General features: G+C 53.5%; 1 protein-coding gene and 1 non-coding gene across 2 annotated transcripts; both read left to right on the top strand.

Moving 5' to 3' along the window:
- The first annotated feature begins 3,227 nt into the window (after nt 1–3,227).
- On the top strand, nt 3,228–3,332 carry LOC126029122 (U6 spliceosomal RNA). The gene has a single exon (XR_007502775.1). It is a non-coding gene; the product is annotated as a U6 spliceosomal RNA (small nuclear RNA).
- A 5,001-nt stretch (nt 3,333–8,333) lies between these two features.
- CCDC102A (coiled-coil domain containing 102A) lies at nt 8,334–23,893 on the top strand. Its single transcript, XM_049786165.1, has 8 exons — nt 8,334–8,994; nt 11,130–11,353; nt 15,487–15,595; nt 18,481–18,597; nt 18,792–19,001; nt 19,976–20,146; nt 21,009–21,112; nt 23,513–23,893. Exons 1-8 carry the CDS (start codon nt 8,386–8,388, stop codon nt 23,640–23,642), a joined length of 1,674 nt encoding a protein of 557 aa, XP_049642122.1. The 5' UTR covers nt 8,334–8,385; the 3' UTR covers nt 23,643–23,893.
- Nucleotides 23,894–24,131: the final 238 nt, after the last annotated feature.

The following is a 24,131-nucleotide window of genomic DNA, read 5'->3' as shown; positions in this document are numbered from 1 at the left end:
GAAGAAGCCACTGACCACAGAGGAAGAGAACATCAGTAAGAGAAATACCCGAGCCCTTTGTCCATCCAAAGCACTCAGAATAACTCTTGGGTGTGAAACCGCTAGTTTGCCAAAAGAGATCCTCTTGCTACAGTGGGCTGATTCTTTCTCTATTCTATGCACGCAAGTTGCAAACAAATTCTAAATACTACTTTTCGTAAGCTAACACTATGCATCATTTTCCCCTGCAGTTTACTTTTGTCTTTAAACATAAATTACACACACACATATATAAAGTGTACTACATGATTTGATATGGATATACATAGGGAATTAATCACTGCAAGTGCACTAATTAATATTATAGTTAATGAGGGTATTGTGTGGAGAGCAAGCACCTGAAATCTAGCCTCTGAACAAATATTCAGTATTCAAGATTAGTGACTATAATTATTCACTTGTGGCTTATATTTATAGATTTATCCAAATTGTAACTTTTTCAAAGACATTTGGGTAACCCACCAGAATGCTCAGGGGTTACTCCTCGCTCTGCATTTGGGAATCACTTTTTGTTGTGTTGTGTTGCGTGTGTTTGTTTGTTTGTTTGGGGCCGCACTGGGCAGTACACAATTGTTATTCTTGGCTCTGCACTCAGAAATTACTCCTGGTGGTCATTTGGGATGCTGAAGATCGAACCCAGGTCAGCCAGTGGAAATGTCCTACCACCCTCCAACCTCCCCTCACACACACACAATTGCAACTTTGAACCCCTGACCAGCTCTTCTCTTTCCCAGTTAATGGTCTCATTACAAGATCCTGATCTCTTGATTGGGGGGATGAGGAACTTGGTTTTCGAGGTAAAATCTGGGTCCTCTTTAAATGCATTCGGCCTTCCAGGGCACAGGATATAGTGAGGAGACGCCTTCCCCAAGCCTGCCCCTACTCCCACCAAGACTCCCGCCGAAGCCGCAGACACCCTACCCCCCTGGATGACTAAGGCTCCTGGAAAGTCCCCTGGGGAGGTCCGGGGGGTGGACGCTGGCCAGCCTCAGGACAGGATGCAGAGAAAATCTCTACCAGGCGAGCCAACGGCCCCAGTAGGCGTCTCCATTCGCAGGGCCGTTACTTATGATCCCTCATGTCCTATGCAAGGGGAAACTGAGGCCACGAAATGGCAGCCTTGCTCTTCCACTCAGGGCCACTGCACACAATCAAAAGGAACCGTGGGTAACCGTGGGCAAGTGGCCCCGCTTCCGGAGCCTGCTAGGCCGTCGAACGAGGAAACTGGAGGCGGCGGGACTGGCGGAGCGCCGCGGGGGGCCCCCAGACCCTGCCTTCCGTCCTCCCCACCTCCTTCCAACCCGGGGCCCCAGGCGGGGTGGAGCCTGAGCTCCCTGCAGCTCTGCGGTAGATCCTCCCCACCTAGGCCCGCGCCCCTAAAGTAGACGGGTGCCCCCAATCCAGCAGCTTTGTGGCCTGGCTTCCAGCGGGGCGGCAGCTGGCCGGCCCAGCACCCCCTCCCCGTCTTTTCTGGGCTCCCTCCTTTCTCTCCCCCGCAGACGGAGGAGGAGACTCCGAGGCAGGCCCTCCCCGGCCCTCCTGGACGCGGCCCTAGCCAGCAGTCCCCGCGCCCCGAAACTCAGGCCCTGGCGCGTTGGGCTCGGATGTGCGCGACCCGCGGGTCCCGGCCGGCCGAGGTGAGCGAGCGGGACGGGACGGCAGTGCAGGGGTTGGGGGGCGGAGGGTCTCCGGGTCCCGGGATTCCCCTCCAGGCCGCGATCACTTGGGCGAATTGTGAAGTCGGGGAGCATGCTGGAAAAGCGTCCCCCAAACTCTGCAAAACTTCCTAACCACCCCATCTACAGCCCGTCCCCTTAGGGTACTGCTTATTGGGGGTACTCCGGAATTGGGGCGCTGGGGAGGAAGGGCAAGGCCGCCTTCGGAATGCAGCCGGACGCCCGGGAGGGGGCGGCGGGCGGGAGCGGAATTTGGAACTCTCCCGGGGGACCCTACGTGGTCACCATGGCGAGCGCGGGATGGACGTGCAAGGCGAGCCAATCGGAAGGCACCGCCGCCGTCCTAGGCTCGAGGACCACCAATGGGAGACGACCCGGAGAAGTGGGCGGGACCTCGCTGCACCGAGTTGGGAACCCCCCGAAGCCCGCCATCCACTCGCGGGGACCCGGGAGGCTTGATTGTCCCTGGCAGGCCGGGTAGGAGCGAGAAGTGGACTTTGAGGTCTTTGGCGGTCAGGGACGCCCGGAAAGCGGACTTCTAGGAAGCAGATGGAGCAAACGGTTTCATTGTCTTGCGGTGCCAAGGACTCTCAGCAGCTCCTCCCCCATCCCGCCCAAAGTTTACTCTTAAAAGTGGGGTTTGCACAGATTCAGCGCCACGCAACCCGTTTGAGGTTCAGGTGGCCCACTTGTTGGGCAGAAGTTACTAGAATCTGGTTCGTAGCTGCCCCAGTGCATCGTGCAAGGATGCAAAGGAAATCGGGCAAGGAGGGATTCACAGTCGTTATCAGCCGCAGAGTTGGGGCTAAAGAGAACACCTGCATAGTTGAGCCTCATGAGGGATCCTCATCCCCCTCGGTACATATTTATTGGGCTGATTCTAAGGACCCCACAGTGTAGGTACCGTGATATAGTCATGAATCAGGAGGGAAGCGTCCATCCCCCTTGCATTGCTGTAGGTCCCCTTGGCAGTTGGTTCCATGCTAACTGTCCAGTGTTCGGGTTTCTCACACTCACTGCCTAGTGCTTGGGTTTCTGGGCAGCTCCCCCTTCTGAGATGGCAGGGGTTAATTCAGCCGGCTTCCTCCTGGATTCAGATGCAACCCCCAGACCCAAACTGCCTTCCTCTCTCTGTCCTTTCAGTCTGCTCGCTGGGTGCAGAGGCTGAAGCCCGGCAGCCTTTAGAGGGACAGGTGCCCAGTTTGCGGGCCGCTCAGCCATGGACCCTGCACTTATTCAATCATGCTGCCCTCTGTGGTTTCCTGTCGGGCCCTGCTCCCTGCCCACAGCCAGGCTTGGGGCCTGGGGCCAGTCGCATAGCCCCACCTGGAAGATCCTGGGAGGACAGAGGAGGATTCTGGCTGGGGGGTACAGTGGGGGCACCCTCCTATCCCCTTCATCAGTTCAATATAGGCCTCAACACTGTTTGGTGGACGCTGGTTCTCTTAAACTCGCTAAGGACAGGATGCAGTGCCCTGCCAGTTAAGCTCCTTGTGTAAATTCCGGATACTAGTGCTCGCTTCGGCAGCACATTTACTAAAATTGGAATGATACAGAAGATTAGCATGGCCCCTGTGCAAGGATGTCATGCAAATTCGTGAAGCGTTCCATATTTTTTAAAAAAAAGTCCCTGGGCCCGGAGAGATAGCATGGAGGTAAGCGTTTGCCTTTCATGCAGAAAGTCCTGCCAGGAGCGATTTCTGAGCGTGGAGCCAGGAGTAACCCCCCTGAGTGATGCCGGGTGTGACCCAAAAACCAAAAAAGAAAAAAAAATTCCAGATACTAGGTCTGGGACTAGATGACCTCTGTCTGATCTGAGCATCAAGTCAGATGCTTACCTGTCTTGGACCACTCTTGACCCATTTCTCATCCTCATGATTGCTCAGACCTCTCTGATCACAAAGCGTTCCTCTCCCAGTAGCATCTGCCCAGCTCCTGTTCCTCAGCCTGGAAGCATTTCTACAGCCTAACCTTCCCCTAGGGCAGCCGCTGAAGAAGTGGGATAGGGAAAGGGCAGTGTTTGGGGTGCATAGAGATGAGGGAAGACTTCACCAACGAGGAGAATCCCCCAAGTGGATCTTGATGGTCATATCGTAGTTTGCTAGTAGAGAAAGGAGAGGGAGAGACCTTCAAGACAGAAGCACAAGCTGTAGGAAACGGTTCCTCTCTGCAGGCAGGGTTGATGAAGCAAGTTTCCGAGCAGAGCATCTTTGTTTCTGCCCTACAGCAGACCAACCTCTTTAGAAGCACTGGTTCAAAGCTTGAACCCCACTCTTCATGCTGCACAGCTGAGAGGAGGCCAGGCCAGAGTTCATCCTCCCAGTCACCAGTTGAAAACAAGTTCTGTTTCCTGTCCTAGAAGCTCTGGGTAGCAGACAGGACCCATCTGGGTGGGAAAGGATGGTGGGCCTGATGAGCAATGGAGGGTTGGTGAAGGCTCTGAGTCCTGCTGCTGGGCTGGGCGGATAGGAAGATGAAAGTGTTTCCTGGATGTGGTGGGGGGCTCAGAATCTGGAAAAGAACCTGGAGCAGCTGAGCAGGAACCTGAATGTTAGAGCAGGAAGGGGTTGAGTGAGGAAGGCTCCTTGGGGCCTGTGGTGTCTGTTTCTTGGGGGCCTTTGGGAGATTTAGGAGGCCACCCAACACATACCAGGACACACCCTAGGAAGAAGGCCCTGGGCAGGCAGCTGTAGCATGACGCATCTAACTGTGGGCGGGTGCGGAGGTTCTCAGGACAGTGTGCATATTTGCCTATTTGTGTGTATATGTGTGTCCCCAAAGGAATCACGTGTTGAAGAGGGATCAGGAGAGGTGCAGTCTGACTGCCCTTGAGTCTACATGGGCATGCTGGTAGGACTAGGGTTTCCCCCAGGAAACCAGCTTTGGACCCCCACTCCTTTCCCCAGTGTCTACTCTGGGATGCTCTACCTGCAGGACAGGCAAACTGGCTGGTTAGACTCTCTTCAGAGGCCAGAGGGGCAGAGCCTACTGCAAGACTGCGAACTGCTTCTATAACCCTTACCATCACCATCTGCCTGTTTGTACTGGGGCTCCTGGAAACCATTAGGGCGCTGGGTGGCTCCCAGCCTGTCCTGCCACAGGCTGGACATTCCTGGAAAGATTTGCCAGCGCTCCCTGTCCTGCCCACACAGGGCCTGGCAGTACCCCACACAGTGGCTCAGGGGCAGTCTGGAGGGATCTCCTCACCACCTCCATACAAAGCTTAGCGCTGGGATGCGCCAGGCTGGCAGCGGATTTCCTGCCTCTCCTCCCCCTCCACATTGTTTTTCTTTTCCAAGAGCGTCTCCAAGTGAAGCCTGGCAGGGAAAGTGGGGAGAGGAGGAATAAAGTGCGTGTGTGAGTGTATCAGCGTGTGCAGATGTATGTGTGTTCGGGTATATGTGTGCGCACTTGTGTGAGTGTTGAATGTATATGAGTGTGTGTCAATGTAAATATGGGACATGTGAACATTGCATGTGTGTGAGTATGGAAGTATGGATGAGTATAGATGCATGTATATGTGTGCTGATGTGAGTATCTGTGAGGTGTGCATGTGTCTGCCTATTACCTCCCATGTTTGTAGTAATGATTCTCCTTCAAATCCTTTTGCTGCCCTCCAGACAGCAGTTCTAGGCCCAATTCTGTCTCTGGCTCAAGGAGCCTACCATCTTTTCCTGGGCCTGTCTCCCCTCCATAAGATGGAAGTGGATGAGAGAACCAATACTACTTGATCAAAGGGTCATTCCGGATGCACCTGGACACTTGTTGAAGGCACCACTCCTGGGGACCTTCAAGTCCTGTTCTGTAGGTGGGAGTTGACTTCTAAACCAAGTTTGGGCCACTGCAGATCTGGTGACACCACCCTACCACATACAGGCACGACTGTCCCCACAGCAGAAACACAGCACAAAAGCTCCACCCGGACAACTATACCTGATCAACCTCCATGTCCCTATGTCCCCCTGACTGCTAACCCGTTAGAAGAGGGGCAGTTCTCTTCCAAGTAGTGCTCAGGAACCTGTGGCCAACTGGACCAGAGGGTTAATGAGCTGTGGAGGTCCCACAGTGCCAGAATTACCTCATTCACCTCTGCAATGCTTGGGGTCTTCCAGGACTGCACTTCACGGTGCACAGGGGACCATGCATTTCCAGGAATTGAACCAAGTGAGGTCTTTGCCGTAACCCTACTACTATCTCTCCTGCTCCCAGAGTGCCCGTGTGTGACAGCATCTCCATGTGCCCATGAGGAGACTGCCTTGATTCCGGGTGTGTTTAGGTGTATTCACATGTGCACATCAGACACCTGCAGACCCACAGCAATCCCACACACACACACTCAGATGCCTAAAAGACAGGTGGTGCATGCTCAGAGACATCTGTATACATGCACCATAGAGAGATGCAGAGATGGACTCAGACACACGTGCCAAATACCCACATAGATACAGCTTCTCTGCACCAAAGCAGGCAGGTGCGCACACATACTCTCATACAGGCACTCACATACATGCACATCCACACACATGCACACCTACATATTCGCACTTAAATACACTCATCCACACATTCAATCCCCATTGCTCACTCACTGCCCTCTTGTGGTGTAAGACAGACACAATCATGTCTGCAGGGCAGGAGCAGGAGAGGCCTGGGGTAGATGCTACCTGCTCAGGTGATGGGATGTGGACACTGAAAGCCACAGTGTAGACCAGGCTGGAATGTGATGTGTAAGCTGAGCCAGGCAGAGAGGCTTGCTGGGCTGTGCAGATGGAGCTCCGGTGCTGGGTCTGGGTGCTAGAGCGCTTTGGGTTGAAGGACTTAGAGGGAGTGAGCTTAGAAATAACACTGGAGGGGTCATCACTACTAGCAGTGGCTGGCAATGGACACTGGCATTACCTGACCTACAGTTTTTGGTAAACTCACTACAGCTACTGTATTTTGGGGGTGGGCACTTGTGTTGGTCTGTGCCCTGGGATCAGCCCTGGCAGTGCTCAGAGGACCATATGCAATGTTAGAAATAGATGGGCCGGAGAGATAGCATGGAGGTAAGGCGTTTGCCTTTCATGCAGAAGGTCATCGGTTCGAATCCCGGCGTCCCATATGGTCCCCCATGCCTGCCAGGAGCGATTTCTGAGCCTGGAGCCAGGAATAACCCCTGAGCACCGCTGGGTGTGACCCAAAAACCACAAAAAAAAAAAAAAAAAAGAAATAGAACCAATGTCAGTTACATGCAAAGTGAGCAGGATACCTGCTGTCCCCAGCCCCTGGATGCTGCCTTAGGGAAGGGCTTCAAATCCAGCAGTGGTTAGGGCTTACTCCTGGTTTTGTGCTCAGGAATCACTCCTGGCTAGCTCAGGACCATATGGGATGCCAAGGATGGGACTTAGGTCAGCTGTGATCACCAATGCCCTAACCTCTGTGCTACCACTCTGGCCCCCCTGATTGCTACTTTGGGCGGGCTACACCTGATAGCACTCAAAGAATCAGCAGCACCAGAGATTGACCATGCCCAGTATGTGTTCCAGCCCTTAGAACCTTGTCCCCACCATGGAGAATAGTTTCCATTGTCATCGTTGCCATACCCGCCCTGTGTACCACCCATGCCTGCCCGAATTCCTGAACCCTCCTGGTATTTGCATTTAGACTCCTGATACTGCATCTGGTCCAAAACCAGGCCTTACCTGCTGACCTCTGCCCTTCCTGGGCACACAGCATCAGTCCCCTGAGTCTGCTAGTAGAATCAGTGAGAGTTCATGTGAGGTCCTGAGCATGGCATCTGCCCTGTAGCAGTTTCCCCACACGTCTTTGCCACTATGGCATTAAGTGCAGGAATTCACACAGCTGCCAGACACCAGCCCCTGCTTTCTGTGAACTTCTTAGCCTGAGGTGCGCAGGTAGGATCATAGGTAAATGGTACCTCAGTGTATGCCTGTGTAGTGATGGAAATACCAATGACCACAGGGCTGGTGTGGTCTGGGAGGACTTCTAGGCAGCAGTGATGTCTCAGACATCTTTTGAGGGTGAGGCAAAATAGTTAGTCCAATGTAGGAAGAGGCAGAGTCAGTGGAAGAAGCACCAGGCATTGAGGATGGAGCACTCAGGATATTCTGCTGTGAACAGGGCCAAAACATGGCGACTGCTTCTGCCCTTGTAGGTGAATTAAGGGGGAAGTCTAGTGGTTGGAGACATAGTACAGTGGGTGTGTGTTTGCCTTGCACACAGCCGATTCAGGACAGATAGTGGTTGGAATCCCGGCATCCTGTATGGTCCCCTGTGCCTGCCAGGAGGGATTTCTGAGTGCAGAGCCAGGAGTATTCCCTGAGTGCTGCCGGGTGTGACCCGCCCCCCCCCCCAAAAAATGGGGGGGGGGAGTCTAGGAGCCGATAAAAAGATTGCATTGCAGCCCCTTGCCCACCATTCCAGACTCCCACGGTTCCCTCTGCCCTTCCAGCCTCCCTAAGGGCAGATGGAGTGTACAGACAGCTAGTAATGTGGTTCTTCCACAGGTCCAAAGAGGCACTCACACACAGCTGGCAACGAAGAGCAATGGACCGGGTGACCATCATGCACCATAGGATAATACCTTCCACGCTGCCCCCGCAACCCTGACGTCGCCCCTGAACCCGGCCGCGAGTTCATCAAGCTCAGCCCCTACCAGCGCCGCTGCACCATGAGCCACGGGGCCAGCCCCCGCCTGGCCGAGTCCCCGCAGCTCTCCAAGGGCAGCCTGCTCACCATCCTGGGCAGCCCCTCGTCGGAGCGCAGCGGAGATTCGCTACCGTCCACGCCACCCAGCGGCACGCCCTCCCCGGGACCGCCGCCGCCCCTGCCCCTGCCGCTGCCGCTGCCCATGCCCATGCCACCGGCGCCCGCGCTGCTGGCCGACGGGGACTGGGAGAGCCGCGAAGAGCTGCGGCTGCGGGAGCTGGAGGAGGCGCGGGCGCGGGCGGCGCAGATGGAGAAGACCATGCGCTGGTGGTCGGACTGCACCGCCAACTGGAGGGAGAAGTGGAGCAAGGTGCGCGCCGAGCGCAACCGCGCGCGCGAGGAGGTGCGCCAGCTGCGCCAGCGCCTGGACGCGCTCACCAAGGAGCTGGCGGGCGCTCGACGGGAGCGCCAGGAGGCTCAGGGAGAGTGCGAGGCGCGGGGCCGCGAGCTGGCACGGCTTCGGGGCGCCCGCGAAGCCCCCGATCGGACCCCCGACGGTCCCGAGACGGAGCCCGAGAGGGAACACGAACCGGTGCGCGACGTCGGGTCGGAGAGGCCCCAGGGCAGCCAGGTAGGGTGAAAGTTGGGGAAGAGGGAGAAGGGAGTTGCAGGGCTGATGATGCGCGCACAGGAATTGGCTGGCGAACCTAGGCAGAAGGGGCCTTCGCAGTGTGGAAGGTCGATTGTAAAGACCTGCTCCTCGGGTCTCCAGATCATGCCCTTCTGCAGACCCCTCAATAAGGAAAGTAGGAGGTACATGCAGAGGGTAAGAGGCTCAGTCAGCAGTTTTTTGTTTTGTTTTTATTTTTGCACCACACTTGACGATGCCCAGGGCTTACTCCTGGCTCTGCGCTCAGGAATCACTTCTTTCAGGCTGGGGGAATCCTATGGTGTATGCCAAGGATCAAAGCTGAGTCGGCTACCTACAAAGCAGGTATCCTACCCTCTGTAGATCTCTCCTGTTCCGCATAGCATCCAACTTTTAGCAGTTTGTTCGGCCAACAGAACAGAAAGATCGTCTCTCAGGATCTAAAACTCGACAAGAGGGGCCGGAGCAATAGCGCAGCGGTAGGGTGCGTGCCTTGCACGCTGCTGACCCAGGATGGACCTCGGTTCGATCCTCAGCGTCTCATATGGTCCCCCAAGCCAGGAGCAATTTCTGAACACTTAGCCGCCAGGAGTAACCCCTGAGTGTCACCGGGTGTGGCCCAAAAACAATACAAAACTCAACAAGACAGCATCTATCAGAAAGCAAATAGTAGAGCTGGTTGAATCTGTTCATTGATTAACTTAAACTGGGAAGTAAGGTCAATACAAAAACTGGATGATCCAAAGTTGAAGCATTGGGATAATTTTGGCAGTAAGAGGTGGTGTGAGAGAGAGAGAGAGAGAGAGAGAGAGAGAGAGAGAGAGAGAGAGAGAGAGAGAGAGAGAGAGAGAGAGAGAGCTTCAGTGGTTTGCCCAGGGGAAACTAACCCTTGAGAGAAGGATGCGGAGGGATAACTGTGGGGAAGTGTAAGAAGGCATCCTAGTGAGGCAGAGAAAACCTGGGGCTTAGAAAACTTGAAAGAAACAACCGTAGCTCCTTCCTACAGGAGGCACAGACTGAGCCCTGAGCCCCCTCTTGTAGGGGGTGCAGATTTGGAGCCCTGACCTCCGTGGGCACAGTCTAGTGACAACCCCAGGGACTCTTTTAGGATGAGGATACTGAGTCAGGCAGTATTCAATTCTGATCTCTCCCAACTGATGACTCAGTATTGAGCAGGGAAGTCAAGAGTCCAAAGTGATCAGTGTGGCTGAAGCGTTAGTGGTTGGATGCAGACAGCACAGGCCTGTCACCAGAAGACCATATAGGGGCAGAGCCCAGACTTGGGAAGCATCCAGTTGCATCCTCATTGAGGTAAAAACTCAGGCTAAGAGTCCTGGCTGCCTTTTCCTCTTCCCTGCAGCTCAGAGTGCTCAGTGCTGCCTCTTGTGGCTATAGAATACAGCCTGGTGTTCGAAGATGACTGATTCATTGTGCTTTGGTGCAGACAGCAAGAACTCTGCTTGGCAGCCCTCTCTTGCCTGTGCCAGTCCCCTCTTCAGTCTGAGTGGTATTTACAGTGGTGAGAGCAGTAGATTGTAGACTGAGTTTGCTCTCCAGCCCTTCTTTGCTGTGACCTGACTCCCCCAGGTTCCTCATTTGTGTGATGAGAGTTCAGACCAGTAGGCATCTGAGGCCCCTCCAGACAATCTGAGATTTCTGTATTCCTGAGGAGGAATAGATATCACTGAATTGGTGGCATGACAGTTGATGCCAGACTGGGAAGATGCTGGAGTGGGGGATCATGTCAGAACAGAGCTGGGGGTATCTTAGGTTTGTGGTCAGAAGCCCATCTTGGGGAACATTAAGGGGAGTAAGTGGAAAGAGGAGGCTGGTAGGAGAGCCAGGGGACCCAACTTTGAATTCCAGTCATTCCCCTGCTTCCAGTGTGCAGGGGGTGAGCTCCAGCACGTGGTGATAGTCCAACTTCCTCTCCCAGGGACAGGAAACGGTGGCTGAAAGTCCAGATGGGAAGTAAAGGAGGACTGGAAGTCAGAGGACAGCAAAGCTGAGGACACAGGGTCTAGAAGGGCTGCATAATGGGGCCCAGGTCCTGGGCGTGATGGAGATCAGGGAGTCGGGGCTCAACCATAGCCCAGCCTGTTCCTCTGCATCCACAGGACTTGGAGCTAGATGCCCTATTGAAGAGCAGACCAGAGGAGCCTGAGAGCAGCTGGGAGGCGCGAGGCCTGGGGACCGGGTCTCGCAGGGGCAGCACAGGACGCCTGGAGCGCAGCCGGCTGCCATGGGAGGACCCCACAGCCAGTGAGGAAGATGCCTCCAGGTTGACCGCACTGCGGCTGCGACTGGATGAGTCTCAGAAGGTGTTGCTCAAGGAGCGCGAGTGAGTCCTGAGAGGGGTGCAGGGACACACACACACACACACACACACACACACACACACACACACACACTGATCACACACATTGAGAAAGATAGTCACTGCAAGGGACTTCACTGAAAGTGAACAGAACTGGGCCCGGAGAGATAGCACAGTGACGTTTGCCTTGCAAGCAGCCGATCCAGGACCAAAGGTGTTTGGTTCAAATCCCAGTGTCCCATATGGTTCCCCATGCCTGCCAGGAGCTATTTCTGAACAGACAGCCAGGAGTAACCCCTGAGCATCGCCGGGTGTGGCCCAAAAACCAAAAAAAAAAAAAAAAAAGTGAACAGAATTGTTCAGGCCCTAGTCTTTGAAACCCAGAGCAGTGCATGCAACCCCAGGGCCATGCAGTCTTTTTTGTTTTTTCCCAAAAATTTAGACACTAAATTTTCAGGCATCTGCTTCAGGCTGGGGACTGTGCCAGCCATGAGGGGACAGTCATAAATAAGACCAAATAAGACCATAAATAAGACCAAATAAGACCAAATAAGACCATAAATAAGACCAAATAGCACCCAAGCAGTAGAACCCATATCTAGGATACATAAACATCAAAGTTCCCGACACCATATGGCCCCCAAGTACTCCCTGGTGCCCTCAATAATCCAAGCCGAGGCTGGATAGATAGCACAGCAGTAGGGCACTGGCCTTGCATGTGGCCAGCCCAGAACAGACCTGGGTTCCATCCCCGGCATCCAATATGGTCTCCCAAGCCTGCCATGAGCGATTTCTGAGTGCAGGGCCAGGAGTAACCCCTGAGCACCACTGGGTGTGGCCCAAAACCCAAAAATAAACAAACAACAAAGCCCCTGCTTTCAAAAGTTTATCCAGGAGAAGGAAGGGGACTCTGAGTAGTGCATCTGGAAATAAGCAAGGGAACTTAGCACCTAGGGACAATGGCAAAGCAGCTGGAACATGAATGAGTGAATTGGTGGGACAGGACTGGTCTGCAGGTAAAGAGCTCAGGTAAAGAGCCCAGTGCTAAGGAGAGGGCATGAGAGCCAGGAGCCAGTCAAACCAGGGAGGAGGGTGGATGGGGAGAATTACGGGATACGGGAGCCCTGGGAAGCAGCCAAGGCAAGCCCTGGAAGCCACTGCCTGACTACGCATGAGGATGAGCTGCAATGCCAGGATCAGAGTGGTCACCAGCAGCTTGACCAGGGTTTGCTCTCAGGGCTATTTGTAGTGTCATTCTTTTTTGGAAACACCCACTGTCCTCAGGGTTTATTCCTGGCTCTGTGCTCATGAATTACTCCTAATGGTGTTTGGGGTACCAAATGGGTTGCCGGGAATTGAAGTCAGGTCAGCAGCATGCAAACAGGTGCTCTCCTTGCTGTGCTATCGCTCCAGCCACAGCAATGGCCTCTCTCTTTCTTATCAGAGAGTGAATTCCCAGATGACATCATCTGTCTACACACACCATTTTGTTTGCTTTGTTTTGTTTCAGGGCCACAACCAGCAGAGCTCAGGACTTATTCCTGGCTCTGTGCCCAGGGATCACTGCTGGCAGGCTCAGAAGACCTTATGAGGTACAAGTGATCAAACCCAGGTTGATCACACTCTAGTCCCATTTTTACATTTTCTTTATGAAGGCAAGGATCAGGGTGGTGCTTCTGTAAATCAAGAATGCCCGGGCTCGGAGAGATAGCACAGCGGCGTTTGCCTTGCAAGCAGCCGATCCAGGACCAAAGGTGGTTGGTTCGAATCCCGGTGTCCCATATGGTCCCCCGTGCCTGCCAGGAGCTATTTCTGAGCAGACAGCCGGAGTAACCCCTGAGCACCGCCGGGTGTGGCCCAAAAACAAAAACAAAGGGGCCTGAGAGATAGCAGGGCGGTAAGGCGTTTGCCTTTCATGCAGGAGGTAATCGGTTGGAATCCCGGCGCCCCATATGGTCCCCCGTGCCTGCCAGGAGCAATTTCTGAGCCTGGAGCCAGGAATAACCCCTGAGCACTGCCGGGTGTGACCCAAAAACCACAAAAAAAAAAAAAAAAGAAGAAGAATGCCCGAGTGGGGTCGGAGAGATAGCATGGAGATTAGGCATTTGCCTTTCATGCAGAAATATGGTGGTTCGAATCCCAGCATCCCATATGGTCCCCTGTGCCTGCCAGGGTGGGGGGGGGGATTTCTGAGCATTGACCAGGAGTAACCCCTGAGCACTGCTGGGTGTGACCCAAAAACCAAAAAAAAAAAAAAAAAAAAAAAAGAATGTCCAAGAGCATTAGCAGACTCCCAGGAGCTGGGTATGAGTGTGGAGTGATGCTGTCTTGGGCCTTGGACCTAACAATTCCTTGAGCTTAGACTTCAGCCTCCAGAACTGGAGAAAATTAATTTCCAACCACATGTCCTACCTGAAATCAGCAAAGAAAGGATGAGAAACGAATGTATGATGAAATAGAAATGATCCTTTTTGAATTTATCTTTGGTTTGGGGCCACATCAGGCAGTACTAGGGGTCACTCCTGGCTTTGAGGATGGTTATGTAGTGCCTGGGACAGAGTCCAAGTACCACTCCCCATGCACTACACAGAGTATGTGCTCAGCCCTTTGAGCCATCTCCCGGGTCCCTGACATGGTCTTCAAATGTGTGGTAAGGGGGTGTTGGGCTTACCCAAGCCCTACCTCTTGGGAATCAGAGTCATCAGTCTGGTACCATTGGAAAAGTATTGTTAGTACCATCACAGCCAACACTTACCTGCAGTAGCTGGGGGCCATGCCCTGAGCTGAGACACTGAGTATTTGCCCAGCTAAGACCCAGGTTACTTGGAAAGGCAGAGGCAAAGGGTGTGTGTGTGTGTGTGTGTGTGTGTGTGTGTGTGTGCCCAGCTAAGACCCAGGTTACTTGGAAAGGCAGAGGCAAAGGGTGTGTGTGTGTGTGTGTGTGTGTGTGTGTGTGTGTGTGTGCGTGCCCAGCTAAGACCCAGGTTACTTGGAAAGGCAGAGGCAAAGGGTGTGTGTGTGTGTGTGTGTGTGTGTACCCAGGTTAGTTAGAAAGGCAGAGGCAAAGGGTGTGTGTGTGTGTGTGTGTGTGTGTGTGTGTGTGTGTCCCTGACCCAGGTTAGTTGGAAAGGCAGAGTCAAACGTGGGAAATAGGTGGTTGGCTCAAATCTTTGACACCTCCTGATATCTGGGGTGACACACACAAATTATGTGGAATTCTGGGGTGGATGTCCTCGATGTGTCAAGGTGGCCACTACCTCTGCATTTCCCCCTCGGTCACTTCCTTGTTGATGTAATGGCCAGAGCTACCTTTTGCTTTCTAGGGCTCTGAGTGAGGCATTGTCTCCTGAGAACCCTGTGAAGGTGTGAAATGCTGGCAGTAGAGATAGTGCAGAAACATAGTACAACAGTGATGGGTCAGCCGGTGCTTACAGAACCAGGAGTATGGCCTGAGCACCACTGGTATGTGCCTCTCTTCCAAGTAAAAAGCAAAGTGAGACTTTCAGTCAGCAGCTGATGGGGACAGGCCACCATGCCTCATTATTGGACATTGGCTGGTATTTCTGCCCTAAGATGCTACTTCATGCTGTGGACATAAGACGAGGGTCCCTCCCAGTGATGCTGGCACTCACCCCTGTCTGAGAGTCCCTGGAGAAAACTGCCCAACTGAGTTCAAACCAAGCCTCAAAGACAGCCTGTGATGATGAACCCAGGGTCAGGCAAAGAAGACACAAGCTTAGGGGTGCCCCGTGCCCTGGGGACCAGGTCAGCTCCCACACTGAAAGTTGAGGGGGATGGGGCCAGAGAGATAGCATGGAGGTAAGGCATTTGCCTTGCGTGCAGAAGACTGGTGGTTCGAATCCCGGCATCCTATATGGTCCCCTGAGCCTGCCAGGAGCGATTTCTGAGCGTAGAGCCAGGAGTAACCCCTGAGTGCTGCCGGGTGTGACCCAAAAACCAAAAAATAAAAAAAATTGAGGGGGCAGAATTTAGTTCCAGGAGAAATACAAATAGGGACACTTGCCACCTTGCTGCTGGGGGCTTGGGGAAGCTGTCCTTGACTGCTGAGGCTTTGAGCCAGATGGGCTCAGACTACGCCAGAGGATTATGTCCCAATATCTGAGGTCTTGGTCCCGTGTCTCCTGCCTCCTCCCCAGGGATAAGCTGGCACTGAGCAGGAACATCGAGAAGCTGGAAGGGGAACTTAGCCAGTGGAAGCTCAAGTACGAAGAGCTGAGCAAGACCAAGCAGGAGATGCTCAAGCAAGTAAGTCTATACTGGCATATCCAGGAGGAAGACTGGGCTGTGTCATTCATCACTGGCCTGGCAGAGGTGGCTGGCCATGGAGGGAGTGAACAAGAGTCAGGCAGAGGGTCCCTGCATGGCAGAGGTAACTCTAGAAGTGTAATGTGACTGGCTCCATCCTGGACCACCTGCTTCGCAGCGCTTCCAACATAGTCCAGGTGGTCACCAGCATCGCCAGTCCAGGGAGCTAAACAGTTCAGGTCTGCCCCAACAGTCTGCCAGGAGAAGTGTGTGATCCCCGAATACAACTGTTGAGATACCTATACAGAAGTGACATTCAGGGCAAGGCCTTAGAATTGGGAGAAGGGGGAGTCAGAGAGCGTAGAGGTTAAGTCACTTGTCTTGAATTTGACTGAACAGTTGTTGTTGTTTTTTTTTAATAATTCTTATTTTGACCAAAGTGGATTACAAATCTTTCACAGTGATATTTTACTGAACAGGTTTTGATCCCTAGCAACACATAGGGTCCCTGAGGTCCACCAGGAGTAAGCCTTGAGGGTGGAGCTAGGAGTAATCCCAGAGCACTGCTGAGTGTGGCCCAATATTCCCCAAAATTAGGAAGAAACTGCCTCATGAGCCCTTGAGACAATTTGGGGGAAGACTTCCTGCAAAAGGCACAGAAGTTGCAGAGTTTCTGGAGAGAGAGAGAGAGAGAGAGAGAGAGAGAGAGAGAGAGAGAGAGAGAGAGAGAGAGAGAGAGCGAGAGAGAGCGAGAGCGGAGAGGCAGTGAGTACTATCCAGGCCACAAAAAGAGATAAAGATAGGGAGGTTAGAAGTAACAAAATCTGGACTCCTGTACTGTGGCGGCTCTCACTGAAACTCTTGGCAATGAAGAAGTGTATTTTATATCCCACCTCAACAGTGTGAAGCAGGCAGGAATTCACGCCGCCTTACAGTTCTCTATGGCCACCAGGGGGCGCTGCTCTCACAGAAAAAGCAAGGCTAGACTTGGAGCTTTTGCAGGTGCTGGGGGGGGGGGGGTCCAACCCTCAGCGTCTGGGCTCCACCCTGAAAAAGACAAGAGACGTACTGATGAATTCTTAGATTCACACACCCCGCCCTCAGCCTCCTGAGTCGGCCCCTTTGGGCCTGGAGTCCTAGAATCTACTTTTAATCTATTCTTAGTGTGGAATCATTTGTAGAAGTGACAAAACTGAACACCAATGTTCAGGTTAGCAGATAATTAGAAAGATACGTTCTGGGGGCTGGAGCAATAGCACATAGAGTAAGGCATTTGCCCTGCACGTGGCTGACCTGGATTCGATCCCCGGCATCCCCCATGGTCCTGCCAAGAGTGATTTCTGGGCGCAGAACCAGGAATGACCCCTGAGCGCTGCCAGGTGTAGCTCAAAACCAAACAAACAAAAAAAATTAGATACCAGCTTTTGTATTTTATATACTGGATGTGAATAGTTGGATTTAGGTCTCACCTAGCAATGCTTTTGGATTACTCCTGTCTCTGCACTCACAAATTATTCCTGGTGGGCCCGGAGAGATAGCACAGCGGCGTTTGCCTTGCAAGCAGCCGATCCAGGACCAAAGGTGGTTGGTTCGAATCCCGGTGTCCCATATGGTCCCCCATGCAAGCCAGGAGCTATTTCTGAGCAGAGAGCCAGGAGTAACCCCTGAGCATCGCCGGGTGTGGCCCAAAAACCAAAAAAAAAAATTATTCCTGGTGATATTCAGGGGACCATATGGAATTTTATTAAACTCTGGTTGGCCAAATGCAAAGCAAACACCCTACCCACTGTACTATCACTCAGGCCCAATCCATATTACTTTGTTTTTTTGTTTTTTTTTTTTTTGGTTATGATCCATACCTGGCTACTCCTGACTCTGTGCTGTGATTGCTCCTAGTGGGGATTCTAGGGGACCATATGGAGTGCAGATATTGAAAATGGTTGGGCTAAATCCAAAGCAAGTTATACTGCCTACTATCCTATCACTCCAGTCCATAATCCATGTTAATTTTAGAGCACTTCAGGGCAGGAAAGATGGCACAGTAGGTAGGACACTTGGCACAGTGCTGACCTGGATTTAATCCCATTGCACCTCTAGGAATGATCCCTTAGTACAGAGCAAGCCCTGAGAACAGTTGGATGTGACACAAATTTTAAAAAATAGATGAAAAATTAAAATTTAAGAGAAAAGAAAATTTAGGGGGCGAGCAGTTGTGCAAGTGGTAGGGTGTTTGCCTTGCACGTGGCTGACCGAGGACAGACCACAGTTGGATTCCCCATAATCCCATATGGTTCCCCAAGCCAGGAGCTATTTTTGAGCTCTGAGCCAGAGATAACCCCTGAGCATCACTGGGTGTGGCCCAAAAAAGAAAAGAAAAATTAAAGCAGCCCAGCCTAGTCTGATGTGACTGGTCCCTGCAGGCCCTTGTTGAGATCCACTGAGGCTTCCCAGTACCCAGGCCACATAGAGATGGACAGACAGACACATTCTCATGTGCTGTGGGGTAGATAGCAGGAGAGGCCAGTGAGGGTTCCAAGGACTGAGAAAAATTCACCCTACAGAACATGGCAGGAAAAGCCTATCAGCCATGGGCCCTGCTGGGGGCAAGAACAGGTATGTTTGAGGCTCAGGATGAAGCCACTATCCGTGCTGGGCGTAGTGAGAAGGATAAAAGGGATGAACAGTGTAGTAGGGAGCACAGGATGGCGGTGGCAGGGCTGCCTCCATCTTTGAAAAAGCTTTCAGAAGGAACCAGCTGTGGTAGCCACTGTGGAGAAACTGAGAGGCCAGAGGCAAGAGGTGCTCCGCTAAGCAGCCTAAGGGGCTACGTGCTGAGCCCACACAGATCCCGGGGCTCCCCGTCATTGGCTGGTTCTGTTCTGCAGCTCAGTATCCTAAAGGAGGCTCACCAGGATGAACTGGGCCGTATGTCCGAGGACCTGGAGGATGAGCTGGGGGCACGATCCAGCATGGACAGGAAGATGGCCGAACTGAGGGGTGAGGTGAGGCCCCCGGACACAGGACTGGGAACCAGGTCTGGGACCCCAGGGTGCCCCATCTTCCAGGACAGAGTGTCCCACATCCTGCACCCCAGGGTGGAGTGAGCACAGCTGAATTCTAGCGGCTTCCTGGAGCCAAAAATGGCCACAGGATGTGGGTGGTGGTGGGTCCGGCCCATACCCCGTTCTCCCCGCAGATGGAGAGGCTGCAGGCGGAGAACGCAGCCGAGTGGGGTCGTCGTGAGCGGCTGGAAACAGAGAAGCTGGGCCTGGAGCGTGAGAACAAGAAACTCAGGGCACAGGTAGGGGATCTGGAAGAGGCTCTGGCCCGGCGGCGGCGGCAGACAACCAGCGCCCTGGACTGCGACCTGCGAGCCAGCCAGGCCGCGCTCTTCGAGAAGAACAAGGTGGGCACAGGGACAGTTCAGCAGCCAGAGCACAGGCTTTGCATGAGGGGGACTCCAGGGTTTTCCCTAGCACTGCTTGTTTCCCCCAAATACCACCTAGAGCAGCCCCCAGAAAACAGCCCAGAGTATCCCTGAACCCCAAAACCAAACAAATCCCCCCAAAATTAAAAATCATATATATAGGGGCCGGAAAGATAGCATGGAGGTAAGGCATTTGCCTTTTTTTTTTTATTTTTGGGTCACACCCGGCAGTGCTCAGGGGTTACTCCTATACTCCTAGCTGTCTGCTCAGAAATAGCTCCTGGCAGGCACGGGGGACCATATGGGACACCGGGATTTGAACCAACCACCTTAGGTTCTGGATCGGCTGCTTGCAAGGCAAGCACTGCTGTGCTATCTCTCCGGGCCCAGGCATTTGCCTTTCATGAGAAGGTCATTGGTTCAAATCCCCGCATCTCATATGGTCCCCCGTGCCTGCCAGGAGTGATTTCTGAGCGTGGAGCCAGGAGTAACCCCTGAGCAGTGCCGGGTGTGACCCAAAAACCAATAAATAAATAAATAAATAAATAAATAAATAAATAAATAAATAAATAAAAATCATATATATACACACACCAACATCTGCAGGCCTCACCTCTTCCCCTTCCCTGGAAGTCCAGATTGGCTCTCACATACACTTCAGAGACTCTTCAGAATGGGCTCCCCAGAAACTTCTGACCCCAGCTGGCATGTTGGGCAGTTGATGGGGGATGCTGGGGGCACGTAGACCAGCACCCAGAGAAATGTGTGAACCTTGACCCCTCCAGCGAGTGCCCGCTGACTGAGACTGAGTGTCGTTCTCTCTCTCTCTCTCTCTCTCTCTCTCCCTCTCTCTCTCTCTCTCTCTCTCTCTCTCTCTCTCTCTCTCTCTCTCTCTCTCTTCTCTCTCTCTCTCTCATACACACACACACACACACACACACACACACACACAGGAGTTGGCAGACCTGAAGCATGTGCATGGCAAGCTGAAGAAGCAGTTTCAGGAGAAAGTGGCCGAGCTGGCACATGCTAACCGGAGGGTGGAGCAGCATGAGGCCGAGGTGAAGAAGCTGCGTCTGCGGGTGGAGGAACTCAAGAAGGAGCTGGCCCAGGCAGAGGACGAGGTGAGTGCATGGCTCCATGGGCCACCAAGCTTTTGTCTTTTATGCCCGGGCCCCAGAGCCTGGCACATGCCTCACTCAATCACAGGAGGTCCCAGAGTCAGAGGGTGCAGGGGCAGAGGGTAGATGGTCGGGTCGAGAGTGTGGGTGCACAGGCGGGAGGAAGAGCGACAAGGTAAACAGGCAGGTGAACCATGACACACTGATGGAGGACGGGGTGATGAAGGGAGGAGAGAAGATGGGGATGACATGACTGGGGGATATATTGATGAATGGACAGGAGGGAGGGATGGTGGATGGACAGGAACAGATGGACAGATGGGTGGTTGGATGAATTAGGTGGATGGAAGAGGAATGGATGGACAGATAGAAGGGTGGATGGATGGATGGATAGAAAGGTAGATGGGTGGATGAATGGACAGAGGAAAAGACAGATGGGTGGGTCTGGGATGGAGTGTATGAGTCAAAGAGTGCCTTTGTGGACTCTGGACAGGGAAGACGGTTGACTAGAGACATGTTTGTAGGATGAATGGAGAGTGCGAAAGGGTGAAGGGGTGGAGAATGAGGAACGAGTGGGGTGCTAGGGGGTCCTGAGCAGGTGTGTATGGCACAGGTAATTTGCTCAGGACACAAATGGCATGTGGGCAGGTTGGCTGAAAGAGACAGGGTGACCTGAGGTCTGGATCAGAGCTGAGGGTTGGAGGATGGTAGATCTGGAAGAAGGGGTTGCAGGGACGGAGAGTCCAGGGGTCTTTCTGGTCCAGTTCAGAGGACACTATTCTAGGGAAGGAGCCTCCCATGGAGGAAGGGTAAAAGCTGTGGAGCCCCAAGTTACCCCCACACTCTTGGCCCTGCTCATCTGCAGCTGGATGAGGCCCACAACCAGGCACGGAAGCTGCAGCGGTCTCTGGACGAGCAGACGGAGCACAGCGAGAACCTTCAAGTGCAGCTGGAGCATCTTCAGTCCAGGTGCCTCCCAAGCCCCCAAGTCTGCGGAGATGGGGAGAGGGAGGGCAGGTTCCTGTCCAGCCTCAGAAACAGGACAGACGTCCGCCAAAGCCAGAGCCCTGGTAAAGGGAAGGAACAGAGGAGGGAGCATCCTGGACAGGAAAGGCCACAGGGGGAGGAAGTCAGGGAAGGAGATTGGGGGAGTCAGGCCAGCTGGGCCCCCTAGAAATGTCCCCGTGACCAAGGGCCGGAAGAAACACTAAAAGGATCAGAGCCAAAGTAGGGCAGAGAGCAGGGCTGAGGATATAGGGTCGGGGTCACTTCTTGGCTGGGGGGACAGGCTTGTCTCTGGGCTGCAGACCAGCCCTGGGGGGCTCCTTAAGAGTCTCTGGAGTTGGGGCCGGAGAGATAGCATGGAGGTAAGGAGTTTGCCTTGCATGCAGATCAGTGGTTCAAATCCTGGCATCCCGTATGGTCCCCGGACCCTGCCAGAAGCAATTTCTGAGCATTGAGCCAGGAGTAACCCCTGAGCACTGCTGGATGTGACCCAAAAACCAAAAAGAAGAGTCTCTGGAGGACTCACCCAATACTCTTCACCCTTCCCAGCCCTCTGCACCCCAACCCTTATGACTCACACCTCCCCTTGCAGAGGCTATTACAAGGCCCTACCCACTTCTCGTCAGGGCCATCGTGACCACAGCTCTGACTGGTGCTTCCAGTGCCAGGCCTCAGGCAGGCCCTCACCCTCATCCTCATTCTCCTGTTTTATACCTGAGAAAGCCTGGCTCTGCCTCTGGGCTGCTTAAGTGGCAGGAATCCTGGATTGCTATGGGTCCTGGCTTACACTCTCTGTGTCAGGGTGTTACCTTTTTTTTTCCTCCCTCATCTGCAAAATGGGCGTGATACCAACACTCTCCTCTTGGCTGTGAGAGCTGAAGACGCTTGTAAAAAGGCCTGACAGGTCCTAGGCGCTGAGTCAACTCCTGAGTCAGTCTGCTGTGCTTCCCGCTCCCCCAGGGCGACTGATTGGGTCAAGGGCTGACCTCGACAAATGCTCCCACCAGAGAAACAAAGAGCTTTTTTTATTTTTTTCTTTTTATTTTTTTTTTTAATTTTTTTTTTTATTTTTTATTTTTTGTTTTTTTGGGGGAGCCACACCCAGCAGTGCTCAGGGCTTACTCCTGGCTATCTGCTCAGAAATAGCTCCTGGCAGGCACGGGGGACCATATGGGACACCGGGATTCGAACCAACCACCTTAGGTCCTGGATCGGCTGCTTGCAAGGCAACACCGCTGTTATCTCTCCAGCCCCTTCTTTTTCTTTCTTGACCAGGGGTCAAGCACATGGCTTGGGCCTCTCTGCTCTGGGTGTCATGTGCCCACTGAGCATTCACTCTGCATTGTCATTGTGCCAAATACCTGTGGCTCAGACTGCGTGAGAGGCTCAAACAGGCCTGAGTTTGCCCAGCGGCCTAGGATGAGGCCCAGCAAGTGTGCAGGGGACCAAGTCGGGCCAGCGCTGCTCACTCGAGTCCCGCATCCGCACCACACCACCCCCTCCCCATACCTGCTTTGCCTAAGGTGGCTAAGAACATTCTCCCAAGCCCTCTACAGGCTGCCAAAGGGTGGGTGGAGCCGCCTGAGACCAACCCTCCTTTGATTTCTCAACTTTTGTGCTTTAGTGTTCAGGGACAGGGCACTAAATCACTGCTATGCAGTAATGGAGCCCCGCTGGACCCCCCACCCTGTGTTAATAATTCATGCCTTCCAGTAAGAACCTGCCAGGGCACTGCTGCGGGGGATGGGTTGCCCACCCCACCCCAGCCAAGTTTGCCTCATAAATTTTGGCTTAAGGAATGTCCACACAAGGGGAAGGACTTGGGTTTTCTCACGGACCCTGGGGTGCGAGGAGGACTAGGACCCCCTCCGCCAAGAATCTCTTCCCCCATGGTCTTCCTGAGCCTGTCCCGGGTTTGGAGCCCAGCAGCAGGGGTACCTGGAACTAGAGAGTTAGTTAGCTGGAGCCCAGCCCTGGTCCCAGCTGACCAAACAACTTGCTGGTCCTAGGGTACTCTGCAGCCACGTCAGCCTGCATTTTCTTGTATGGGATATGGCGGTGCCACATCACTTCTATTGGTTTCAGATGAGATGCGGGGCCAGAACAACAGGGAGGATGCTTGCCTTGTACATGTATAATTCAGGTTCAATCCCTGGTATCCCAAAAGGTTCCCTGGGTTCACCCAGAGAGATCCCTGAATGCAAAACCAGAAGTAACCCCTGATCACTATTGAATGTGGCCCTCAATCTCACACACACACACACCAGAAATATGATCTGAGGTCATGGGGAACAAGGCCTACTGGTGCCAGGCTGTGGGGAGATGCTGGGGACCCTCCCCTGAACCTTCTGCGCTACATCCCAGGCTCCGCAGGCAGCAGCAGAACGCCCCACTGTTCGGGAAGATCCGCAGTGCTCGCTTCGGTACCGAGGAGGCTGCGGATGGAGCCAGTGACTTGGACGAGGATGAGGACCTGCAGCTCCAGGTGGCCTGAGCATCCTGCCCCACACCCTAGGCTGGCCCCTTGTGGTGTCCCACACAAATGTACTGCCCCACCAAAGATGAGGACTAGTTAGGGTCCACAAGTGCCTGCATATACGGAGGTGCCCAGGCTTGGCACTAGCGCAGGTTCACTCCAAGATTATTCTGGTCTTGGTCCCTGGCCACCAAGGCTGTGGGTTTGGGAGAGCCCCTAACTGTACAATGGACACTCAGTCTTTTGTAATAAATGAATATGAACCAGAACCTGCGCATGGCAGCTGTGAAAAAGCTGCTGCACCGCACACCCAGCTGCATCTCAGCAATGTCATGAGCTTCACCGATGTGTGTGTGAGGAGGAAAGAGTGAATGGGTGACAGGGCCTCTGAGCTGCTGAACAGACCTGAACCCAGCTCCTGGTAGGGGACCAGGCACTGGCACACCTCACTGGAGGTGGGGGTTTCTGTTCTGTACTGTGTAGTCTGAAGGAATTAGATCTCTGCTC

The sequence above is a fragment of the Suncus etruscus genome, chromosome 14 (genome assembly GCF_024139225.1).
Source record: "Suncus etruscus isolate mSunEtr1 chromosome 14, mSunEtr1.pri.cur, whole genome shotgun sequence".
Taxonomy (NCBI): Eukaryota; Metazoa; Chordata; class Mammalia; order Eulipotyphla; family Soricidae; genus Suncus; species Suncus etruscus.
The sequence above is the reverse complement of the archived record's forward strand: the minus strand, read 5'-3'. Positions and strand labels throughout refer to the sequence as shown.

Bases quoted from the DNA above. Each gene is read 5' to 3' on its own strand.
- CCDC102A (XM_049786165.1), top strand. From the start codon at position 8,386: ATGAGCCACGGGGCCAGCCCCCGCCTGGCCGAGTCCCCGCAGCTCTCC. The intron at 19,002-19,975 runs GTGGGCACAGGG...ACACACACACAG, and splicing joins CGCTCTTCGAGAAGAACAAG to GAGTTGGCAGACCTGAAGCA. The intron at 21,113-23,512 runs GTGCCTCCCAAG...GCTACATCCCAG, and splicing joins CTGGAGCATCTTCAGTCCAG to GCTCCGCAGGCAGCAGCAGA.